The sequence below is a fragment of the Neolamprologus multifasciatus genome, chromosome 2 (assembly GCF_963576455.1).
Source record: "Neolamprologus multifasciatus chromosome 2, fNeoMul1.2, whole genome shotgun sequence".
NCBI classification, from domain to species: Eukaryota; Metazoa; Chordata; class Actinopteri; order Cichliformes; family Cichlidae; genus Neolamprologus; species Neolamprologus multifasciatus.
Genome location: NC_140440.1, coordinates 19,391,884 through 19,414,161, shown reverse-complemented (window position 1 = coordinate 19,414,161; position 22,278 = coordinate 19,391,884). Strand labels below are relative to the sequence as shown.

General features: G+C 42.6%; 2 protein-coding genes across 3 annotated transcripts in view; one reads left to right on the top strand and one right to left on the bottom strand.

The window, feature by feature from the left end:
* psd2 (pleckstrin and Sec7 domain containing 2) overlaps positions 1–14,667 on the top strand; it is a 55,453-nt gene extending 40,786 nt beyond the window's left edge. The window contains 12 exon segments of the mRNA XM_085177291.1: positions 171–359; positions 775–855; positions 1,548–1,660; positions 2,040–2,098; positions 3,755–3,844; positions 4,019–4,062; positions 4,194–4,384; positions 4,478–4,548; positions 4,869–5,026; positions 5,582–5,726; positions 5,966–6,109; positions 6,395–14,667. Coding sequence (XP_085033417.1) covers positions 171–359; positions 775–855; positions 1,548–1,660; positions 2,040–2,098; positions 3,755–3,844; positions 4,019–4,062; positions 4,194–4,384; positions 4,478–4,548; positions 4,869–5,026; positions 5,582–5,726; positions 5,966–6,109; positions 6,395–6,625 — 1,516 coding nt within the window. The 3' untranslated portion in view covers positions 6,626–14,667.
* purab (purine-rich element binding protein Ab) lies at positions 14,323–21,236 on the bottom strand. 2 transcript variants are annotated; one of them, XR_014876857.1, is made up of 3 exons: positions 21,038–21,236; positions 19,571–20,733; positions 14,323–18,847 (listed from the first exon to the last, which is right to left on the bottom strand). XR_014876857.1 is itself a non-coding variant. In XM_085177305.1 (2 exons), the coding sequence occupies exon 2, from the start codon at positions 20,650–20,652 to the stop codon at positions 19,807–19,809; it is 846 nt and encodes a 281-aa protein (XP_085033431.1). In that variant the 5' UTR covers positions 20,653–20,733; positions 21,038–21,236; the 3' UTR covers positions 14,323–19,806. The 2 variants fall into 2 exon arrangements, 1 of the variants encoding a protein (XP_085033431.1); XM_085177305.1 differs by having other exon boundaries at positions 14,323–20,733.
* Positions 21,237–22,278: the final 1,042 nt, after the last annotated feature.

Sequence of the window (22,278 nt, the reverse complement as noted above, 5' to 3'; positions counted from 1 at the left end):
AGCATATGTTTATGTAATTGAGTTTTATGCTTCACAGTTGAGCTTTTTCTGTTTAGCTGTGAGTGAGTGGGTGTCCATAATAGGCATGTGTTCCATTCATTACCCTGGGTACCTGCTTGTGTGTGCGACTGTGTGTTTGTTTTTACATGTGTGTGTGTTCTCCTCCTCAGTGATGCCAACCTCACAGACGTGCTGTCTGACTCAGAGGAGTGTGATTTGGGCAGTCTGGAACACGGGAGCACGGATACTCTGGCCAATGGCTGCCGAGCTGACTGTGAGGCTGCGAAGAGGCTTGCCAAGCGCCTCTATCACCTCGAGGGCTTCAAACGCTGTGATGTGGCCAGACACCTGGGCAAGAAGTGAGCACGCATACAGACAGTTAACATAGGCACACACACTCTAGTGTGATGGTCCAATACAGGGAGGTTTGTGGGCTTGTCACAAGTGTTCCATATCCACGAGACACAAAGATGATGGATGTAAAAAACAAACAAACAAACAAAACAGGAAAAAGTTTCATTAAACACTCCTCAATGTGTATTCATATCTGAATGTGTATCCATTATCTATAAATATTTCCCAGTAGGCACACAAAAATAAGGGCGCAACAAGTCAGGTTTTTACTGTTTTGTATATAACTGTATTGTAATTTGAAATAAAATATAATGAAGTTCCGTTTAATCACAGGGGAATTACACCCTTAGTCGTGGCTGTAACATAGTGTTATCAAACATTTATATAACATTTGTTGATGTGCTTTCTGTCTCCCTGCAGTAATGAGTTCAGCCAGATGGTGGCATCAGAGTACCTGAGCTTCTTTGATTTCTCTGGCTTGTCGCTGGATCGCGCCCTGAGGTAATGCCCACTCAGCACTGGCAGGTGAATTTGTGTGATGGTAGAGCTATTAGTGCATGCACCTAGGCTGTGTGTGTTCTTCACATTCCCTCTTCACAACACATTAGCTTTGTGTTAATCAAGCTGTCGTGCTCAGTACAGTTAGCTGGTGTAGCTGACAGCTGCAGAGTACATCACGGTCTTGTATCTGACATGTTGCTGTCTCAGACTGCTGCCTTCAGTGCAGGACTTTCAGTTGAGTGAACAATGCTGATGAAAAGTGACATCCTGCATTCATTTTGGTACTGTTGGGATCTTTACATATTCTGGATCTTCAAAGTACATTCAGCCAAAGTGATGAATTCTGAAAAAAAAATTTTTTAGATGCATCATCTATATCTAAATCTGAAAAAAAGATGTCAGCAACCAAGATGGCTTCCCTAGAATAATAACTTTAAAATTTAGCACAGTTAACAAAAACAGAAAATGCTCAGATCTGTGATAATAATATGCTTTTGTTGTTTAACAAAAGTGTCAAAATCAATCAATGATTTTTACACTCGGATCCCCTCTGATTTATTTACAGTTTAGATGTGGAACCTGTACCATACTGCACTATGCCACCATGACCTGAGTTTTAAAAAGCAGGACTTACTGTTGCAGTTTTGGTTTTTTTGAGAAAAATGTTTCATAAGGTTGTTCATGTGTGGCAGGAACTTCTTAAAGGCCTTTCCACTGATGGGCGAAACCCAGGAGAGAGAGCGTGTCCTTGTCCATTTCTCCAGACGCTATTGCCACTGTAACCCCCAGACACCCACCTCTGAAGGTCAGAGCTGTGAAGGTGATGATAAAGATAATCAAGGGTAACAGTATTATAATCAGAAAGTGAAAAAAGACCAAAAAAATGGCTGTTGTTGGTGTCCATGTAGAAAACAGTTGACTAAATGTCCATGGCCCATAGTTTTGCATTGCAGTGATGAAGCTGGTACATTTCAATTCTTAAAATGTAACTATTGCAAATCACATTATAGCACCAGCTGATATTATTTGACTGTGTAGATATATTTTGTGCAGACGTGTGCTGATAAAGTGTATGTACATTGATTTTGTACACTATTGTTTTTACATGAGTATGTGTGTGTGTGCTTAGAAAGAAGTGGTGTGACATTTAGCGGACCTCAGCCATGTGTACTGTCCCTTTACAGATGGAGCCCACACATTGACCTGCGCCCTCATGCTGCTCAACACAGATCTGCATGGACATGTATGTATTGTATTTCTCTGACATTCTGACTCCCAGAATTAACAACCTTTCATTTGTCTAAATCACTCTTCATGTGACTTCATATTGCTATAGAAAGCCCACCTGTGAGGTCTGCTATCTACCTGTTGTTTTTGCAAGCTTAGCTTTAACAAAATGTTGGTTAGTTGTTCAGTCCCTTCAGAACAAGGAACACTAACTAAAGTGTTACTGGTTTGTTGCTGCTGCCCTAGAACACTGACTACAGTGACCCTGACACTAATGAATGCATCAAAGTTAGATAAACTAGCTGACGTTCGCTAAATAGCTTTCACATTTGCTTTGACAGTGAAAGATTTCTTGTCCTTCACCTCCCAAAGGCAGTATTATCGACCCATCCAGATCAAAGATATATGTAATTATCAGTGAAAAGTGATTTTCAGGAAGATACAAACATAGCCAAAGTGGACCTCCAGCAGGGACTTTTTTTTTAAATGAGTCTGGAGTCCCCAAAACGTGCAGGTTGTTGACATTCAGGTCTTACCTCACAGGACTGAAAACTGAATTAGACAACAGAGTGTAAATACAGGCCTTTGTCAGCAATGCCATGTCTTTATCTATGTCCTCTTTTAGGTATAGTTCTTCTTCTTTCCCTTCTCTGTCTGTGCTTTTGTCCCAGCTTCTCTCTCCCCTCCCCGGCCTAGTTTCTGACCTGTTTCTGTCTCTCCTCTCCTCCTGTAGTCTCGTCTGTTCCCTTCTAAAAACAGGGACACTGTGGTCTGCATAACATGATCCATCATAGGCTTTTTGCTTTGCTTTTCTTCACCCTCCTGCTAATAGTAGTTTTACTTAATAGGCCTTCTCTAATTAAAATCCTCTCTTTTCTCAATCTCTTTCCCTCCTTTTCAAATCCATCCTCTGCTAACCATATCTGGTCCCCTGGTCTCTCTCTGCCCCTGCAGGTGGTAAGTATACGTACAGTACTAACACTCATCTCGTTCACAAATGCTCCTCCTTTTGTCAGACGACAATAGAATTGAAGTCATATTTTTAAAATGTAGGTATTTAAATACTTTCGTTCAGTGAGACAAAAGTATTTAAATACCTAAGTTTGGTTGGTATTTATGCCACTTAAATGAAAACTGATCATTCAGTGAAGTTGTAAGAGTATTATCTTCTTGTGACCATTAGTGGATCATACCAGTAAAGAGAGAATAAAACATTTTCCACTGCCTGTCAGATCACATCCTGAATAATTTCTGTTTTCAATGGAAAAGGGAACTGGGCTGTCTTGCCTGCTATGTAGCCTCCCTGGAGGAATCTGTGAATCACATCAGTTTCAGATCAGTTTTATTTCCACTTCTGTCTCTATTCAGGTTAAAAACACCTCCCTTCTAATCATAATGAGGCATCGTGATTAGAGGTCAAAACGCTTGATATGTTCTAATATAGGCACTACCACTGCGGTAGTACCTCAGCTGTATATCACTGCCACCCAGTGGACAGAATCTAATCTGCATCGACATTGGAGTGGATAAAACTGGGTGTAAAGCACCAGTTGCTTTAAAATAATAATAATATATTTTTAAAAAATCTTTTCATACACATGCCCCCCCAAAAATCATCAAATTGTTGTTTGTTCATTTCTCTCTGTCTCTTGGTGTGTTCTCCTCTCCTCAGAACATTGGGAAGAAGATGTCCTGTCAGCAGTTTATCAGTAATCTAGAAGGTCTCAACAACAGCAAAGACTTTCCTAAAGATTTATTAAAGGTACAGATCTCGTCCTGAAATAGCACAGCAACAGGAGACTGGGTCAGCTTGATTGTTATTTATTCCTTTATTCTCAGCCAAAGACTAAAGTTTGTGTTGTCATTCCAACCCCGTAGTCTATTTTTTTTTTTTAAAGAAAATGTTCACAAGTCCCCTCTTTTGTTGCCTGCACAGGTTTTGTATAACTCGATCAAGAATGAGAAGCTTGAGTGGGCAGTGTGAGTATGTGTTCTGTGCCCATCAAAAGGATAAGTATTTGTAGTATGCAAGTTTTTTGAAGTAAGTGCACTTGAATACATCTCAATGTGTGTGTGTGTGTGTGTGTGTGTGTGTGTGTGTGTGTGTGCAGTGAGGAGGAGGAGCTGAGGAAGAGTCTGTCAGAACTGGTGGAGGAGCAATGTGAGGGCGGGAGTAAACGTGTTGCTAGGGTAACGGACGGCAGTAACCCTTTCATCGCCATTCCCATTCTCCTAAATGCCGTCACCTACAAGCATGGCGTGCTGACCCGGAAAAGCCACGCCGACATGGATGGCAAACGCAGTGAGTACACACATTTTTGACTCAAGTTAGCAAATCCTTTATGATAAAAAAATAGTAATAAAACAAGAGCTTTCTTTGTGTTTTTTCTCCTAGCTCCAAGGGGTCGCCGAGGATGGAAGAAGTTCTATGCAGTTCTGAAAGGGATGATCTTATATCTCCAGAAGGTACCGCATCTCGTCCTCTGCTCTGTTACCATAGAAACACACTGCTGTCACTGCAGTGGTGGATGCTGTGAGCTTGTGTGCTCTGTGTGTGTGTGTGTGTGCCAGAAAGGGAGGGAGATAGAAAAGGCATTAACAGAGGAAATGAGGCTGGTCTGTGTAAGCGTGTGTTTGTCTCCCCCTGCTGGCAGGAAGACTTTACTAACAGCCCATAAGGTTAAATGAATTAGCTTCTATTTCTTGTTATCAGGGTAATATTTTTAATGATACGTGCAACAGTTTGCAGGTAAAAGATGTTCCTTTTATTCTTGTTACTTACCCAGGATGAGTACAAGCCAGATACCGACATTTCAGAGGTGGACCTGAAGAACGCAGTGCGGATCCACCACGCTTTAGCTACTCATGCCACCGACTACAGCAAGAGAGCCTACGTACTGAAGCTCAAAACCTCAGACTGGAGAGTCTTTCTGCTGCAGGCACCGTAAGTTATCTGTCCTTAAACAGTAAAATTTTAGGTTTCGAAATTTTACAACTTTTTTTTTCAAGTTTTAATTTTGCATTATTTTTGACGAAACCATGTTACTTCGGCTTGAGAATGAATGTTTTAAGAGGATACGCAGGTGTAGAGGAGAAGGGTGTGTGGTGCATAATGATCTATGAATAATCTGTAAATAACCCTGCTCTTAAGAAGAATTTGTATGGTGGTTTAAGGTGCTAAAAAAGGAGTACCTACTAATAATCCGATAATGGAAGGCACTATCTCTCATTTGATATTCAGCATGCCTCAAAACACTGATTACACTATTATTGTGTCGAATGACTTCAGAACTGTTTCTGTGTTGGATTTGTCATTTAGATTTGAAATCTTAAAAGCTCAATTTTCAATTGAAAATGTAGGTGTGTAGTATAACTAGTTGGATGTTTGATATGATTTTAATTGCTCGGTTGCTGTCATCATTTTCTTGCTAAAATGAAACATACTACCATTAAAACTTGAATGAATTGGTTCTCTATCTTTGTTTCTGTCTCTCTCCAGGAGTGAGGAGGAGATGATGTCTTGGATCTTCCGGATTAACCTGGTGGCAGCGCTGTTTTCTGCCCCAGCCTTCCCTGCTGCTATCGGCTCCATGAAGAAATTCTGTCGGCCCATCCTGCCGTCCTCATCCACCCGACTGAACCAGGTCCGCACTCAAGCACATGCACAGATGGTGGCACGCATTAGAAACACGAGCTTCCTTCTCTTGCATCCCACAAGAAACATTATACACCAATGTCAGCATTCAGCATCCAGTACTAATTGCATATACCACACAGTCTATTTCAGCAGCATGCACATTTTACATATGCTATTTGTATCTGCTTACATCTGATTGGCTGTTTTGGGGTCCTCTGGCATCTGTTTGCGCTGTGATTGGTGCAGGAGGACCAGCTGCTGAGTCACGAGAACAAGCTGAAGCAGATGAGCCTGGAGCTGGAAGAACACCGGAAAAATCTGCCCTCAGCTGACCCAAAAAGCCGAGAGTGGGAGGAGTACCGGCTCAAAGAGCACTACCTCGCATACGAGGTAAATTCTTTGTGTTGCTTTTTGTTAATTTCTCTGTTTTTAATTTTCTTTTTTTAACTGATAAACAGCTAATAGACCACGAATTATGACAGAGGAACCTGTCTGCTGTATTATTTTTAGAGTCAAGGGTCACTTTATTTACCCTTGGTATTAAAAGCTGGGGTAGACAACCTGTTTTTTGGCAAATTGTGTTATTGGTCTCTTCTGTTTGACTCTTGATTAATTGTCCTTCGGTCTTTTTGTCTTCAAAAACACATCTCTCCCTCCACGCCCCTCTCTGAGCAGAAGACTCGGTATGAGACATACATCAGCCTCCTGCAGGCTAAAATACGCACAGAGACAGATGACCTTGAGAAGATTGAGGCCAGCGTGATGGGCGGCCTGATCATGGAGGGCGGTCTGGCTGGCCGAGAGTGTCACCTCCGCAAGACGCAGTCCTCGCCGTCCATCAGTCAGACGCACGGTGGCCTGAACGGGAGGGCAACTGGATCCACCATCCCAGGAAAGAGGAGCTGAGGAAAGAAGACCAAATGCCACAGCCCTCAAAGCAGCATCTCTTCAAGCCAAACTAGTTAAATCCTACAAGTCCTTCTCGGATTTGCTGTTAGCATTTTATTTATTGTGCTCCATTCTTTAGTAAGCCATCACTATCCTTCCCAGAATTTATCAACCGTGATGATAAGTTCCTGTAATGAGCAATAGATAAGAAGAGCGTGCCCTTGATACCCCACCACAAGCGACCCTGCCAAACTTCAGTTCTTTTAAATTTTGTTATTGCACATTACAGCGATCATAACTGTGATCACTATTTATAGCAGCATTGTCAGTATTAATTTTTGAACTGAGAGTGAAGAGTTGTCTTTAGTTGAAATGTGTTTTTTAGTTGTGAGCTGCAGTAGTTTATAACCTGTCGATATAAGACTGCACAGACACAGACTGGTTTCCTTTGCCTTGCTCCGCAACCTGGGAGTCAAGCAGTGATTGAGATGGACATAGTACAGATGGTACTACTGTAGCATTTTGGCTTTACTTCAACTCGCGTTTACACACTCGGCCACTCACAAGCCTGTGTGCTTTATGGACCAACAATATTGTTGGAGAATGGTGTCTGAAGATGCAACATATCTGTCCCGGAGATATAGGAACTCGGAGAAGAACTCAGGAGGATCAGATTCCTGTATAGCATATTTATTTATTTATTTAACCTTTATTCACCCCAGCAAGGGTTCCCCTCTAAACATTCACACATTTACATACATTCACATGTGAGCAGGAGCTGCCAAGAGGAACCATAGTTTAAACTGTTCACTGAGCTGCTCCACCGGAGGAACTGGAGGTTGAGTGCCTTACTCAAGGGCACCTCGGCACTAGCTGTTGAGGGATTTAAAGAATACTGTTACTTGTCAGAGATCAAACATGTGTTCCTGTGATTTTTGAGCTGCCGCTTCCCCCCTCTAATACTAACCTGTGTTTAACTGTATGTTTCTGGAGAGGGCAAAAGCACTGTGCCATGTTATCCACTTACTGCTCTTTCTGTACCATGACTGAGTAAACTGAGCTGCCAGAACTCATATGTAACAATATATGGTTGGGCGGGAGGTTTCTGAAGGGCTGAACAGGAAAGTGTGGTTGGGCTGGTGTGTGCACATGCATGTGTGTGTACGCGTGTGCATTGGCGTGCTTTTGAAAGTTGCTCCAGTTAAGAATTTGAACTTGTAGGCGACAGGAAGAAGTAAATATAGCAGGGTCATGTTATTTGTATAAAGATTTTGTTGAGCACATTGAGAGAAAACAAGCCGACGGCCTTCTGCTGAATAGCACTGCCGGCACAGTCAGGCCTGGATCTCTCAAAAGCATCTTCAGGACAAAGCCAGCCACATGATAAAACGTGTTTTTAACTCTTACAAAGTCTGACTGATCTCTGCTCTGATTTATAACATGCTACATGGACCTATTGCAGCGTCGTTTGCCCTGTTATAATTTTGGGAATTTGACTTTCTGTTGCCAGGCTTCTTATTAGATGAAGATGTTTTCGGGAAAGCAGGCCCTGACCGATTTCAGATGGAGGCTGGCTGACAGCAGAGCATAGCAGCAGGACTGCTCTAGCGTAGTGGGTTAAAGTCAGGTAGGCTGACAGCATGCTAGATAGGAGAGGGGAACGGCAGCAAAACAACTCCACCAGCAAAGTAGCCATCAAAACACCCTCCGCATGGGTGAGAAGGAGCTGATGGAGGAGAGACTTGTTTTCTTAGAAGAGACTGGTTTGGTTTACTTAGTACGACCGTCTCTGCCAGCCAAGAACAGGCAAAATGGACATCCAGCACACATCACTCCAAACTGAGGAAAACAACATAATGAGGCCGATTCTTCTGGAAGGAGGACTTGTATAAGGTTGTGGGAAAAGGACATATGGTGGTATCACTCTCTGTGAGCACCTCAATTGATCCTATATCCCCCAAACACACACACACATACACACGTTCTCTTTCTGTGTGATTTGTTATGTAATGACACAACTGTAGATCAGTGAGTTCAGCGCCCCCCTCACACAAACACAGTGTGACTCAGAAGCATGTAGACATAACCAGGATTGCGGATATTGATGGGAGGAACAATTATATCTTTGGCTCCGGACACATTGCTTCTGTTGCTACGTACATTGTATTAATAGAGACTGATGGGATCTGAGATCATTTTGGGACTTTGCTGGAAACCTGGAATCACAGCTGGAATCCTGGAACCTGATTCTTGTACAGACCAAAATGCTGAAACAGGAGCGGAGCTTTCAGAGAGGAAGTACTTTTTCTAAAGCTGTATTGTTAGGATAAATACCTGCTTTCTTACAGGGAGACTTCCCCTTATAGTCACTTTGGCTGTTGTGCTAACCATTGTTTCCCAATGTTCTAGGTTAGGCCTGTGCTGTAATATAGGGTTGTGGAAAAAAAATAGTTGATTGTTATGTTTTATTTAAGTTAAAAAAAAAAAAGACAACTTTGGCACTTTGATGTCAGGATTGGATTTTTCTTTTTGTTTGTATATCTGAACTTTTCTGACAGGATGCTCATACTATGTAAAGGACATATTTACTGAATATTTAGTCTGTGCTTCATAAAGTAAGCTTTTATACAGATTGATTGTGGTTGTAATTTATAAAACTGTCAAGACTAAAACAATGAAAAGCTAAAAAAAAAAAAAATCCGTACCAGTTTTTTAATTTGTGTGCTATTGACATCTTTGACATTCTGCAGACATGACTATTACTGTGTAATGCTTTTAAACGTCTCCTGTTTACAACTACGCCCACTTTCCTCCACAGGTCAGTGCATTTGTTTGAAAGTTGCTGCTCAAATGTGTTGCCTTGCAGTTAAACTGTCAGTTGTTAAGTTGCACATTTACCCATTGTGGAGCACATTTATCGTAAACCCTCATTGGCCACTTTATTAGGTTCGACCCTCCCTTTTATTTTTCTTCAAAACACAAAGGTGCTGGAGACACTCCTCAAAGATTTTGGCACCTAATAAAGTTGCTTCAGATTTTTTAGCTATTTATCCATGACGTGAATCTCCTACATCCCACATCTCAGTACAGTAAACTCATTGTCATGTTCAAGAAACCTCTTTGAGATGATTTGAGCTTTGTGACATGAAGCTTTATCAGAAGATTGGTGCACTGTGGTCATAAAGGGAAGGACATGGTCACTAGCAATACTCAAGTAGGCTGTGGTGTTTAAAGCATGCTCAGGTGGTACTAAAGAGTATGATGATGAAATATTTGCAACACCAAGGGAGAATCGGTCCGTCCTTTAATGTTGGTTGTGCCAAATTCTAATCCTACCATCCAAATATTCAAGGAGAAATCAACACTCCTCAGGGCAGGCAAACTTTTTCCAATCTCCTGTTGTCCTGAGTATTTTTTGCATTGTAACTTTAGTTTCATGTTTTTAGTTGACAAGAGTCACATGCTCGTCTGCTTCAAGGCTTGATGTGTTCAGAGATCTTCTTCTGAACACTTGGTTGTAATGAATGGTCTTTTGAGTTACTATTGCCTCCCTGTCAGCTTGATGCAGTCTGCCCATTATCTTTCTGACCTCTGGCATCAACAATCATTTTCACCCAGAGAACCGAACTACCGCTCACTGGATATTTTCTCTTTTTCAGACCACTCTCTGTAAACACTGTAGATGGAATTGGAGCAGATCAGCAGTTTTTCTAAAATACTAGGACCAACCTGTTTGGTACCAACAACTATGCCATGTTCTAAAGCTCTGTTTGAATTTCAGCAGGCTATCATAATCATGCCTGCATCCCTAATTGCATTATGTTGCTGCCATGTACACAAGAGGTTGAACATGTGTACCTAATGAAGTGGCCAGTGAATGTATATGTTTATGTTATATACACATATTCAAAAACGAAGTTTCTCTAAAAGTTTAGCTATAGGTTGCTTAATGACAGAGACCACAGACACACCTGGCATGTGTCTGTGGTCATGGCCATGTTTTTGTGGAACAAACAACCTATTTCGTGTGTGACGTGTTTAGTACGCAACCATAAAGCCTCACAGCTGAGACTGTAGGTAAAAGAGCTAAGCGTGACTTTTTTTTAAACGTTTAGTTGAAAGAACATGATAAATATTTAATTACACATTTAGCGCAGCATAACTATGTCACTATAATAATTTAATATGCTTAGTTTAAGACTATAAGGAACGAATATCCTGTAGCTGCCCACATATTAGTCACAATAACGTTATGTTTGTTTGTTTTTTAAATGTCCACTCGACTATTTCCCCTTAGTTGTCATTTGCCCCATGTACATAAAGGTGATTCAGTAACAGGGTTAATTTGATAGCTAACGATATAAAGAATTAGCCGATGTGAAAAAATAAACAGGTATGGTAGACCGTGCGCTGTGCCACGCGCTGCCTGTTATAGAGAGTGTTGCATTATCAATTGCAGCTGTAATGTTGCTGAATTTCCGGGTAGCTGTGTCTGCTTAAGGCTGGGATTATACCCGCACGCAGGCACGAACATTTAGACTCTGTGGGTGAGTAGTCCTGCACGTTTTACTGTTGCCAAGTCCGCTTGAAGTACGCATGCGTAGCGGGTGCATCGTTGCGTGCCATCTGCCTGGCTAGCGGTCACACGGACGTCCGCGATGGGGAAACTGTAACACTGTCCTACAGTAAGTGTTTCAAACCGAAATGTGTCCGCTGAACCATTTCTGTCATACACGCGTTTGGAAATGCACATGGTTGTGAGTATTGAGACCTCCAGATCATTAAAGTTTTTTTTTTAAAAAACAAACAAACAAGAAGTTGTGACATAAAAAAGACAACAAATTTGGCGCCATTGAAAGTCACGCTAAAGCATAAAAAAAGACGTGCTAGAATTTATGAATAAATGAACTGCAAATATGAGCTTTATTACATAACTTTAAAGTAACAATGTTTTAAGGTTGATAAACACAGAGGTAAGGAGCGAGTGAGGAGTCAGTCAATTTACCTGTCAATCCCAGTGATTTGGCCAGTCAGGGGTGGGGTTAGACATTTTGAACCTATCACAGGAGTCACTAACACAGCTAGCAATGTTTGATTTTACTGCCCCACAAAAATAAAAGCATGATCATTTCCTTAATACCACCTGTGCTTAAAAAAAAAAAAAGGAAGTAAAAGTTAAAAAAGAAATGTTTTATTGTTTTATCTATTCTGCACAGAACTCCCACAGCATCAACAGCAGGTGCTGGTCTCATAATCAGTGCAGCGTAACCAGAAATCTTTTTTCCCCTCTGCATTCTTGTTCAGTGACATATACTGGAGCCTACATCACACACACTGCAACTCAACCCTGCAAACCCTGACGGACGTCTTAATGCTAGTAGAAGCTAGCTATTGTCGGCAGCTATGTTTTGTGTAACTCCTCTGACTTTCAAATCTGAAAGTACCACGAGTTCCCTTTAAATGCTATAATTTGAGAGTGTACTTATGTTTAATTTACATTTTTTTTGCAGCTATAATCGTGAGTACAGTGTGCATCTTCTCAGCTTTTAAAATAACCCTAGCCAGTTCATAATGGGGTCAAATGCTAAAATCAGTCAATAAATTCATACTTGAATTTGGCATCTGTTTCCCCTTACACTCGAACTGTATTCGTTTGGTATAGCACAGATGTATGTGCAAATATATTCTGAGAACTTTCATATATAACCATCATAAGCATATGTATCACTACTTTGCTATTACATTATCAACTGTAGAATCAAATCTAATCTCTTATGTGTCACTTTCTCTGTTTACAGCAGTCTCTCAAAAACATGACTCCTTTATAAGTAGTGAAAACAACAAACATTTGAGTGTGAATTACCACATTAGCCATGAAGCTTCACATTTTCAATCCTTCCACCTTTGTAACAAAGACAGGACTTCTTTCTATTGCCATAAGAAGTCGGGATTTTTTTATTGATCCTGCAGAAATGAGGCAGACCAAAAGTCTCTTTCAAGCTCTTTTAAGGTTCTTTTTTTTGTTTCAAATTCTGTCACTCTCCTTCTTTGCCTTCTTTGCATCATCCAAGAAGGGGGATTGGAGAAGGATTTTCTTTTTGCCAGGTAAAGTTTCCACGGTTGGTGTGGTTGTTCCACTATTTCGGTTGCCAGGGAAAATAAAAGCGCTGCCTTTCTCCTGTTTTGCAGTCTACATTTTCCTAGGAGATTTTGAACCTGCTTTCCATCAGAACTGCACCATGAGAACAAGGCTTACTGGTGTCCGGTCTCAATGCTGATAGCATCGTTGCATTTTGCAGCAGCAGTTTGAGCATAAACTTAAAGTAACTTTAAACTCCCTTTAGGTATACGGCATAGTTGAGTAATCCACATGAGGTGCCATTAGTGATAATGACACCCTGGATGATAACATGGTAGTTAATACAGTGCTCCGTGTTCTGTGTAAAACTTGACTTTTTGGGTCATGATAGTCAAGTGACATGTCACATGGATTAAGAATGCCCTGAGCAGTGAGTCATATGGCTTTAGTAGTCCCATGCACTCTTTGGCCACCTGTCTCTGGAATAAGTAAAGGCAAAATGTAAAAAACCCCAAACAAATCAAATCCGCCCACTGTTGTTACCCTCCTATGTGCCAGTCAGTCCTGAAGACGTCTGTGTGTGGTGGCTCTTGATGTTTTGATGCCCACTTTCTTTCAAGTTCTTGATTTGACTTTTCTTGACAGTCTTCCCAAAGCTGCAGTGATTCCTGTTGAATGTGCACCTTTTTGCTATCACACTTTCCCTTTCCCATCTACTTTCCATGAATAAGTTTCAATTCAGCACTCTGTGAACAACGAGTCTTTTCAGGAGCATTCTGTGGCTAACTGTCCTTATAGACGGTGTCGACGATCATCATCTGGACAACTGTCAAGTCAGCAGTCTTCCCCACGGTTATAAAAGATCACTGACAGGTAAAGTGTCTGTGTAGATTCTCCACCAATCAATTCAGAAGCCTCTTGGATGAGAGGTGAAACATCTTCAAGAAATTTAAAGAAGTCCAGTTACTATCTTTCCGAGCTCCATAGGCAGGTAAAGTGAATAACATCAATCATCTTGTTGCAGTGCAATGTTCTGCTGGTAGAGCTTTGCATTCGAGCAGATGCAACTCTGACACGTGGCGGCTGCAGAAACATTATGGTTGCGTATGACAATATGTGCCCCAGCACGCTTCAAATACAGCGCAAGAAAGCCTGGAAAACACAACAGGAAGTCAAAGGTGCTGACTTTACCTGATCCCAATCTGATCCCGCAGTGGCAGGATGTGCATAAATGAGCCTGACTGATAGAGGCACCACCCTGCCGGGACACCGTGAGAGGTCCAGCTTCCTGTCCGAATAGGTGAGAGCTTCTTTGGGTAGAATGAACAAGGGTAACTTAATGTCGCAGCTGATCAGTGTATATTGTCTTTCTCGTTGTGCATAGAAACTTGGCAGATTTCCTTAAAAAAAAGAAACTAATAACTTTGGTAATAGTATATTGAATTCAGTCAGCAATTCCTGCTGGTTGGGGTTCATCGAGCCCGGGTCTGTTAAAAAACTGACCATTGTGAAGTTAAAGACAGCTGTGCAGAGACCAGGACATGTGGAATGACATTTTATTGCGCCATTAGTCATTTTTCAGACAACAAAGCTCCCTCAACATTAAAACAAACAGCAATGTACAAAACAGCACACCTTTGTTTTATTTTTTTGCCATCAACGGAAATTTAATAAGGTAGTGAGAGTACATAACAGAAAGAAATGGAGTGTAAGGACGCGAGTTATGATGATGATGTCGAGATGTATAGGATGAGCTCGATGTCAAAGCCAAAGTAAGCACCATCGTCATATAGTCAGGAAAAGGCCATATTTCAGTAAGAAATATCCTAGAATGGGTGAGGAGAGGTTAAACATGATACAAGAGGGTCATTATCACAGTTTTCAGACATTTTTATCAACTAAAAAAACAAAACAAAATAAAACGAACAAAAAAAAAACTATCGGTGTAGCACTACTTTATCATGCAATTTACTTTAGTAAACCTTCTGACACAGACAAAATATACTTCAATAAGTAGAACTCAATACATCTCTGTCCAGCAATAGTCACAAAGCCTGTAATTTATACTCTTTAAATGTGAGATCCCTATCAAAAATAATATGCAGATTTTTATTTTTCTTAATATATCTAAAGTGCAAGTATTTATCCATTTTATTCAATGCTTTCTGTAAGTATAAAATACAAAGGAAAAAAACAGCAATGTTTTTCCTGTTTACATGTTATATTTTTCTGAAAGGAGGAGCATCATATATAACAAACCATATATATATATGTATATATATATACACACACACACACACGCCACAGATAAAATATTTTCGAAAGATACAACATATTATCTCTTATGGGGATGGTAAAGGGATTGAGACCAAACGGTGACAATGGGATATGTTCATTGTGCATTGACCCCACCCCCTTAAAAATCCAGGATCCATTTAACCCAACATCTCCAGAACAGCTTCAAGGACGTCTTCAAGAACTATACACAACAGTAGCTTTTACAGTCTGCGAACACGGTGGACCCTACTGCTCGGTGCGTGTGCAAACAGAAGACATGCTGAATGAGCTCCTCTGTCTGTGGTTTTCTAATGAGTCATATAGTGCTTGGCTTTGACCAGAGGCTGTGATTGGTTGTGTGATTAACCAGAAAGTCCGAATGGCCAATGAAAGACTACAACACTGGAAACCAGAAACAGAGCACATTTGGTTGTTTTGAACACCTTAACAGAAGTTCAGTCAGTTCTTTACTTTTTTTTGTTAGTACTCGTATAGTCTGGTGGAGGCGCGAGCCGGCAGCCGCATTTCATTTGTGGAAGTTTTCTGTTAAACCGTCATGTAGACGTGGCTGTTCCCCACCTACAGCGGAGCCATCCTAGCAATCTGACACTGAGGTGCGTGCAGCAAGTAGATATCGCTGCATCTACAACTTAACCTCTCCTCAGTCTGACCAGGAATGGTCTGGTTGCCTGTAGTCTGATCAACGAAAGAAAACGGCAGACTTAAGTCAAATCTGACAAATGAATACTGCGGGCGAAAGTTTGGTTAACATCATGATTAGAGATCACTATGATGGCTGCTGCTGTGGAGAAAATAATTGAAACGGCGCTAACAAGCACAGAGCAGCATCGCTCATGCACATCCAACCCATCCGGAGCCACCCGAAGACGGTACACCATCACGTCCGCTGACACAGAAAACGAGACGAACGACATCCGCCTACCATGCTGCATTTAAGTCCTAGAGATGGATGACTGTGTAGATGTGGGCACAACGTGTCTGCAAGGTGACTCCAGGTAAAGGTCTCACAAAATCAGGTTTGATCGCACCGGAAGTACGCTTCGGACAAAGACCCGAAAAAGCCACGTTCAACGCTAAAAACACAACTGACCCAGTAGCACCTGGAGAAAACAAAAGAACACATCTTTAAATCTTTTTTAAAAACAAACAAAGAAGCGAACAATGTGTGCGTTTCACAGAGTGAGGCATTCACAAAGTGAACTCTATGAGCATGTTCAGGCTCTCCTCATATTTGGCCATTAGAGAAAAAGAGAAAGGAAGCGTCGTATTTCCAGTCTTAGCATGTAGCAGACATGATTAAAGTCAGTCATGCTAAAGCTAGAACACTTTGGGGAATAAGTGCTGTATCACCACAGTGACTTCAGACTCGCGGTGACCTCAAGATGAACTCAGGTTGACCTCAGATGTGCTTTTCTGGGCACATAGTCATAGGTGGCTTGTACGTGCGTTCAATGAAAATAAATGTTTTTTGTATTGAGGGCAGTGTGAGGAAATATAATCATCTCTGTAAGAAGTGGAAGAGATTTCCAAGTGGAACTCGATCTGTCTGCAGCCGGGTTGGAAGGTTGTGGCAGGCTGCTGCTGCTGCTGGTAAGCCCTTACAATGCAGTGCCAGGCTTCATCAGGCCTTTCACTGTCACTGAGACAAACGTGGGCCAGAAACAGTCCTGTGGTGAACAGAAGGGATTTTCTGGAACCTTTTTTTCTTCTCCTGCCATCACAAATGCAGCCAATCAGACACAAATCAGCTTTTAAAACTGAGGATTGAACTTGTGACACCTTATGAGCTCAAGTGTGCTCCGGGGACTTCTGCTTTCGACCCGGCCTCAGCTCTCCTACATACACGGTAGGCCTCGCTTGTGAGTGCATTAGCCGCTTTTATCCAGCTGAGGCCTCTAAAGTGTTCCCTTCCCGTCAGCTAGGTGGCATGCCACACTGACAGGCTCAGTCGTATTTAACACACTGAGAGTTCAGCAGGACCTCAGTGCAGGGCTAAAGGTCAGCTGAGTCAAAATGAAGGGATGGACTACACGTCCTAAGTGATGAATAGTGCACAAGCAACAAGCCTTTTTTTAACGCCTGGGAAAGAGGAGCGAGACTGCGACAAGAGTCTTCCCACATCAGAGGGGATTGTGATCCTCGCCATGAAAACAACAACAAACTCCTCTGTCCTTTGGCTTCTGCCGCGGCTGATTGCTATCGCCCGGCTCGATTGAAACCCCAGAAAAGCCTAAGTCAAACTGCGGTTCACCTGTACTGCAGTCCCAGGTGAGCGAGGGCTCGCACTCAGGCTCCAAGCACACAGTTCTCTTTCTCCTAATGACAGGAGGCCTTGTGCAGTTCTAGACACAATTCAAAACACTTCAGAGGCCTCCCAAACGCTCAGATATCAACAAGAGGCCTCAACAGGGGGAGAGTATGTGTGTGTCTGTGCGTGCGTGTATGTGTGTGTATGCCAGCCACCCCTGGACCCAAGCCCCAAGATACTATTCAAGCTTAGTGTAGAAGGGCCAACATGGAGACAGTCAGAGGTTGTTGACGGTCTGTGTTGTGTGTTTGGAGGAGAACTTTTTTTTCGTTTTCCTAAGGGAGGACGTAAAATACCCGAGCTAGTCTACGTGCACTGAGAGACAGACAAGGCAGCCTACTGGTTTACAGAAAGTGACAGGAAGAAAAACAATTTAAAAAAAACTCACAACGAGTCTGACTTTTTTCACCTCGAGAAGTAAAAGTCTTCACATTTTGGAAATATAATGCGGATGCATCCACTTCATCATCATGCTTTCAAATATCTACTGATCACATAGCCTATACATTTTTTCGTCTATACACGTGATACAATGCCACGATTGGCACGTACACAATATTGCACACTAATATAAAATGTCCTACACTAGTCAGTGGCTTCGTCTCTGGCTGGGAGGGGAAACCTGACACGTTTTGGACAACATACTGTGGAGGAAAGGGGAAAAAAAAGAAGCATCAGAATAACAATGCAAAAGTGACATATTCTGAGCGGCGAGGCCCCCAAGGAGCGATCAAGGGGCTGTAGCACCATAAAGAGATAGACACTGCCTCGGCCCTGCACTGATAGGCCTCTAAATCCGCTGGACCGCATTTGTACTGACTGCATGGGACCGGCCGGCTGGCCTGCCTGGCTGGCTGACTGCCTGGCTCTTTAACAGCATCCATCTCAGCTCTGACAAATAAGCCTCATCCAGCCGCTCCTGGGTTTTAGTTTTTTTTATTTTTATTGTATTTATATATTTTTGTTGTTGTTGCTGTTTTTTTCATTTTTTGTTTTTCTTTTTAACATCATGGTGCATATGGTGAGCAAAGCCACCCATAACATTTCCAGCTTACTTTCCACGCTCGCGCACACTCAGTGAGTTCCCGGGAGGCACCGATCAGTCCGTCAAGCCAGGGTTGCGGCTAGGGATTCTGGGCTCCATGTTGCACCATAGCACAACGTGCATAGCCCCCAACGTGCCAACAACACCCAAGAACACAACTGGACCCACCCCCTGCCCCCAGCTCCCAGCAGCCTTTCAGCTTTACTTTTGGTGTTGCCACGCATGCTCCATGCACTGCAGGGGTGTGAATCCCACAGCCCTGGTGAGTATATATTTCTGCCTACATAACAGCACTCGTAAATGAAAACATACAGCGGTCGAGGTCACAGACCATCCACGTGAGAACACGTAAACGAGTGGAGTGTATAAGGCACGGGTCGTAATGACGTCAGAGAGGATGCGTTGCCTCGCCGCGCGCTGCGCTGACGCGTCTTTTTTTGTCTGTTTGTTTCTGCGCCTTGCGCTCCCACATATGGACCTTTTTTAATATCCTTTTGCATCCCCCACCACCTTGAGGAAAAGAAAAAACAAAAAACAACAACGTAAAGAAAAAAATCCCACAGAAAACGTGGGCATCTTAATAAGGATTTTTTTTTTTACAGCTGATTCACAAAATCATAATTAGTACATCTAAGTTAGCACTTTTTTCATTTAAGTTTATGTGGACATGGTGCAAGAGGGTTGATATTCAATAGAGTAGCTCAGAGATAGGTTTAACCCATTTGTTTGAGGCGCACATAGGCTATTTAGGTTTGTGTCTCAACCTTTTCCATAATGGCATGAGAGAAATGCTTCCATTATCCGACTACGTTTAGGCCAAATTAGAGACTACAGCCTACTTTGCCAACTTCTTTTCAAAACATGTGCCTACACGCACGCTGACAGGTGTTTACAAGGCCTGCAGTGCTGCCTTCTGCAACTCATTGAGCATTGCAATATTTATTCTGCGTACCTTTATAATAAACTATACATCTGGATTCGGATTTTGGTTTTATAAAGTCCATAATATATCCTCTTTGTGCTGATGTCAAATATTCCTTCTCCATGAAGACTTTATACTCTAAACCTCTGGTTTTATTTTTGATTAAATCTTAAGTCTATTACCAGTTTTTAAAACACTTAAACATTTTTTTTGTGAAATAGCTTTGATGTGTGCAAAATCTGTCATCGATAGAGATATAAACACTCTGTTCATTGTCACTTAAATCAAGTAGGAAACTGTTCATATCTTACAGTTAAGTCCTTGATAGCAGCGGCTTACTGTTACATGGGTGGTAAGTGGGGTGACATCCAGTAAAATGAGCGAGGAGACAGCAGAGGTGCTGCCATGTCTGTGGAGGTTGTGTGTGTGGGGTGATTCCCTTGTAGATTCTCTTTCTATTTTACAGTTAAAAGTCTGGGTTGTTTTTTTTCTCTTCAGAGTCCAACGTTGTCTCGGTTGTTTCATGTCAGCTCTCCTAAAATCCGCGTCAGTCATCGTCGCCGTCGTCTCCGCCGTGCGGGCCCTCAGGTAGCAGTTCCGAGGCCCTTTTCTCTCTACTCCTCTCCTGGATCTTCCTCATCTCCTCCGCGTATTTACAGAAGGTGTTACCGAATTTGGACCACACTTTGCAGGGAACCGTAATGGAGTTCCGGTACGTGGGCTTCACCTCACTCACCCGCATGAACACCCCGTACTTATTGGAGCCCACGTCAAAGAAGAAGCGCTTGTTGTCGACAGTGAGCGAGGTGCCCTCCGGGAGCTCCGCCGGCTCCTCGTCCACGCCGTAGTCGTCGATGAGTTTGGCTAAAGCGTCGCGGAACTCGATGAGACCCTGCGCCGGCAGAGCGATGGTCTGGCCTTGCGCGCTTCCCAAACCGGGCCCCCGATTAACGGTCTGTCGGATCCTCAGGAACCGCCCCCTCTGGTTCTCTTTCAGATCCATGTAATATTTCCGATTCTCCCGCACCAGGAATTCGCTCTTGAGCGCCCGCCGGGGCTCATCCTGCACCATGTCCGGGTTGGTCGGGCCCAGCTGGGCGTAATGTTCGATAAAGTCCCCGAGATAGTCGCGGAACTCCACGGCGACAGACATGGAGAGAGTGAGGCGGCTCTTGTTTCCCCCAGCCCCGACCTCGGCTATCTTTAGGAAGCGGCCTTTAACATTCTGCTTCACGTCAAGGTAGAAGCGCTTGTTCTGGATGTCGACGCGCTTCGAGGCGAGCTCCTCGGTGTCGTGCTGCAGCCGGGACATGGCGCCCATTGCGCCCGGAGGCAGCGAGCCGGGGCCTGCAGTGGGCCCTCCGTGGTCACTGCCACTGTCTCTGTCCGCCATGATGCTGCCTCCCTGCTTTACCTTCCACCGTCTCCCTCTGCCTGCTGCAACCTCGACTGCCCGTCAAACCGCTCCGCCGCTCTATCGCGAGACGAGAGAAGAGAAGAGGGTGAAAAAATGAAAGTAACTGTAGTTGGTGTTACTGTAGTACTCCGAGCGGGCTGCGTTCAAGGTCCCCGCGCGGTTTTTGCAACGTTTCGCAGAATTTACATTTTAAGCCGTTAAAGTAGTCGCATACTGCAAATGAAAGCCTAAAACTCCGCAGCCGAGCTCACAGACAGATGTGTTTACATAAATAAGCGGGTCTAAGCAAAGGAAGATCACGGGGTTTGAAAGCTGTGTCAAACACAGCTAAGAGCAGGGCGCAGACAAAGGCTTAGCCTACCTGGTGGTTACTGGGTCGGGTGTTTCGGCACCATGGACAGTCGTTTTGGGGGTTTCAGCACCACGGACAGCGAACCCGCACAAAAGGAGACGCGGAGAAGGGAGAGCGGGGTGAAAAAGAAATTTCTGAATGAACAGTCGATGGTGGCTGCGTGGGATTTTGATGCACTGCGAAGCACCGTGAATCATTAGCCTGTGATTGGACACGCCGGTGTGTCTCTGTTTCTCTCAATGGGAAATGACATTGAAGGGCTTAAAAAAAGTTAAAGGGAAGAAAAACCTGTTGCTATACATTTATTGGCACACACGGTGACCCGAGTGTTTGGCAGCACTTCTGATAATGATTTTCTCCTCCTTCAGTGGGAGCCACAGCAAAATTCTAGGTATAAAATTAGTGGAATAGAATGAGCCATAATGTGTGAAAACCAGAGTCATTACAGTTTTGTATTGTCTAACTAGTTTTGATTTCATTTTGATTTTGATTTTTCTTTTTTTTTTCTTTTAAGTCAGTTTAGTTTCAGTAAGAGTGAAGTTCTGTTTAGCTTTTATTGTTTGAAAATGTTCAATTGTAGTTTTTTTTAGTTTCTGTGTTCATTTTAGTCTTTGTAATATATGCTGTGTGGAGGGCACATGTCAGAGACAGGATTTAGGAAATCATTGCACAAGTGAGAATAAAAACCCAGATGCTTGAAAGCAGCGGACTCACAAACAGAGTCTCAATAAACACCAACAAAGTCTCATTTTTATTTGTTTTTAGTTTTGAAAGTTGACACAATTGTTTCAGTCTTAATATTTTTCAAGAGCCTTTTTTATTTTAGTTGACTAAAATGTTTTTTCACATCTAGTTTGAATTTACTTTTAGTTGACTATGATAACCTTTGTGAAAACAACTTTTCCTTTATTGTTAATTCAGTTTTTATCCCACCTGCAATCCACATGCTCACGCTGCATCCATAACTCCTCCAATCCCTGTCCCTAATAATTAGGAGCTATGGGAAACATGAATTCAGTAAATAGTTCACCGGTGGAACTACATGCTTTTGACTGTGATGCCATAATAGCAGTAAACACAACAAGTGCCCGTGTAGCAGACCTGAAGAAGGACAAGATGGAGAGACTTTATGGGGTTTGACCTAATAATCTCTGGAATATATAATTTATATCAGTAGACCAAGTATGAAAAAAGACCACCTCTTATGTTTTATTCGCAACTGTTTAATTGTTGTTTTTTTTCTAAACTTG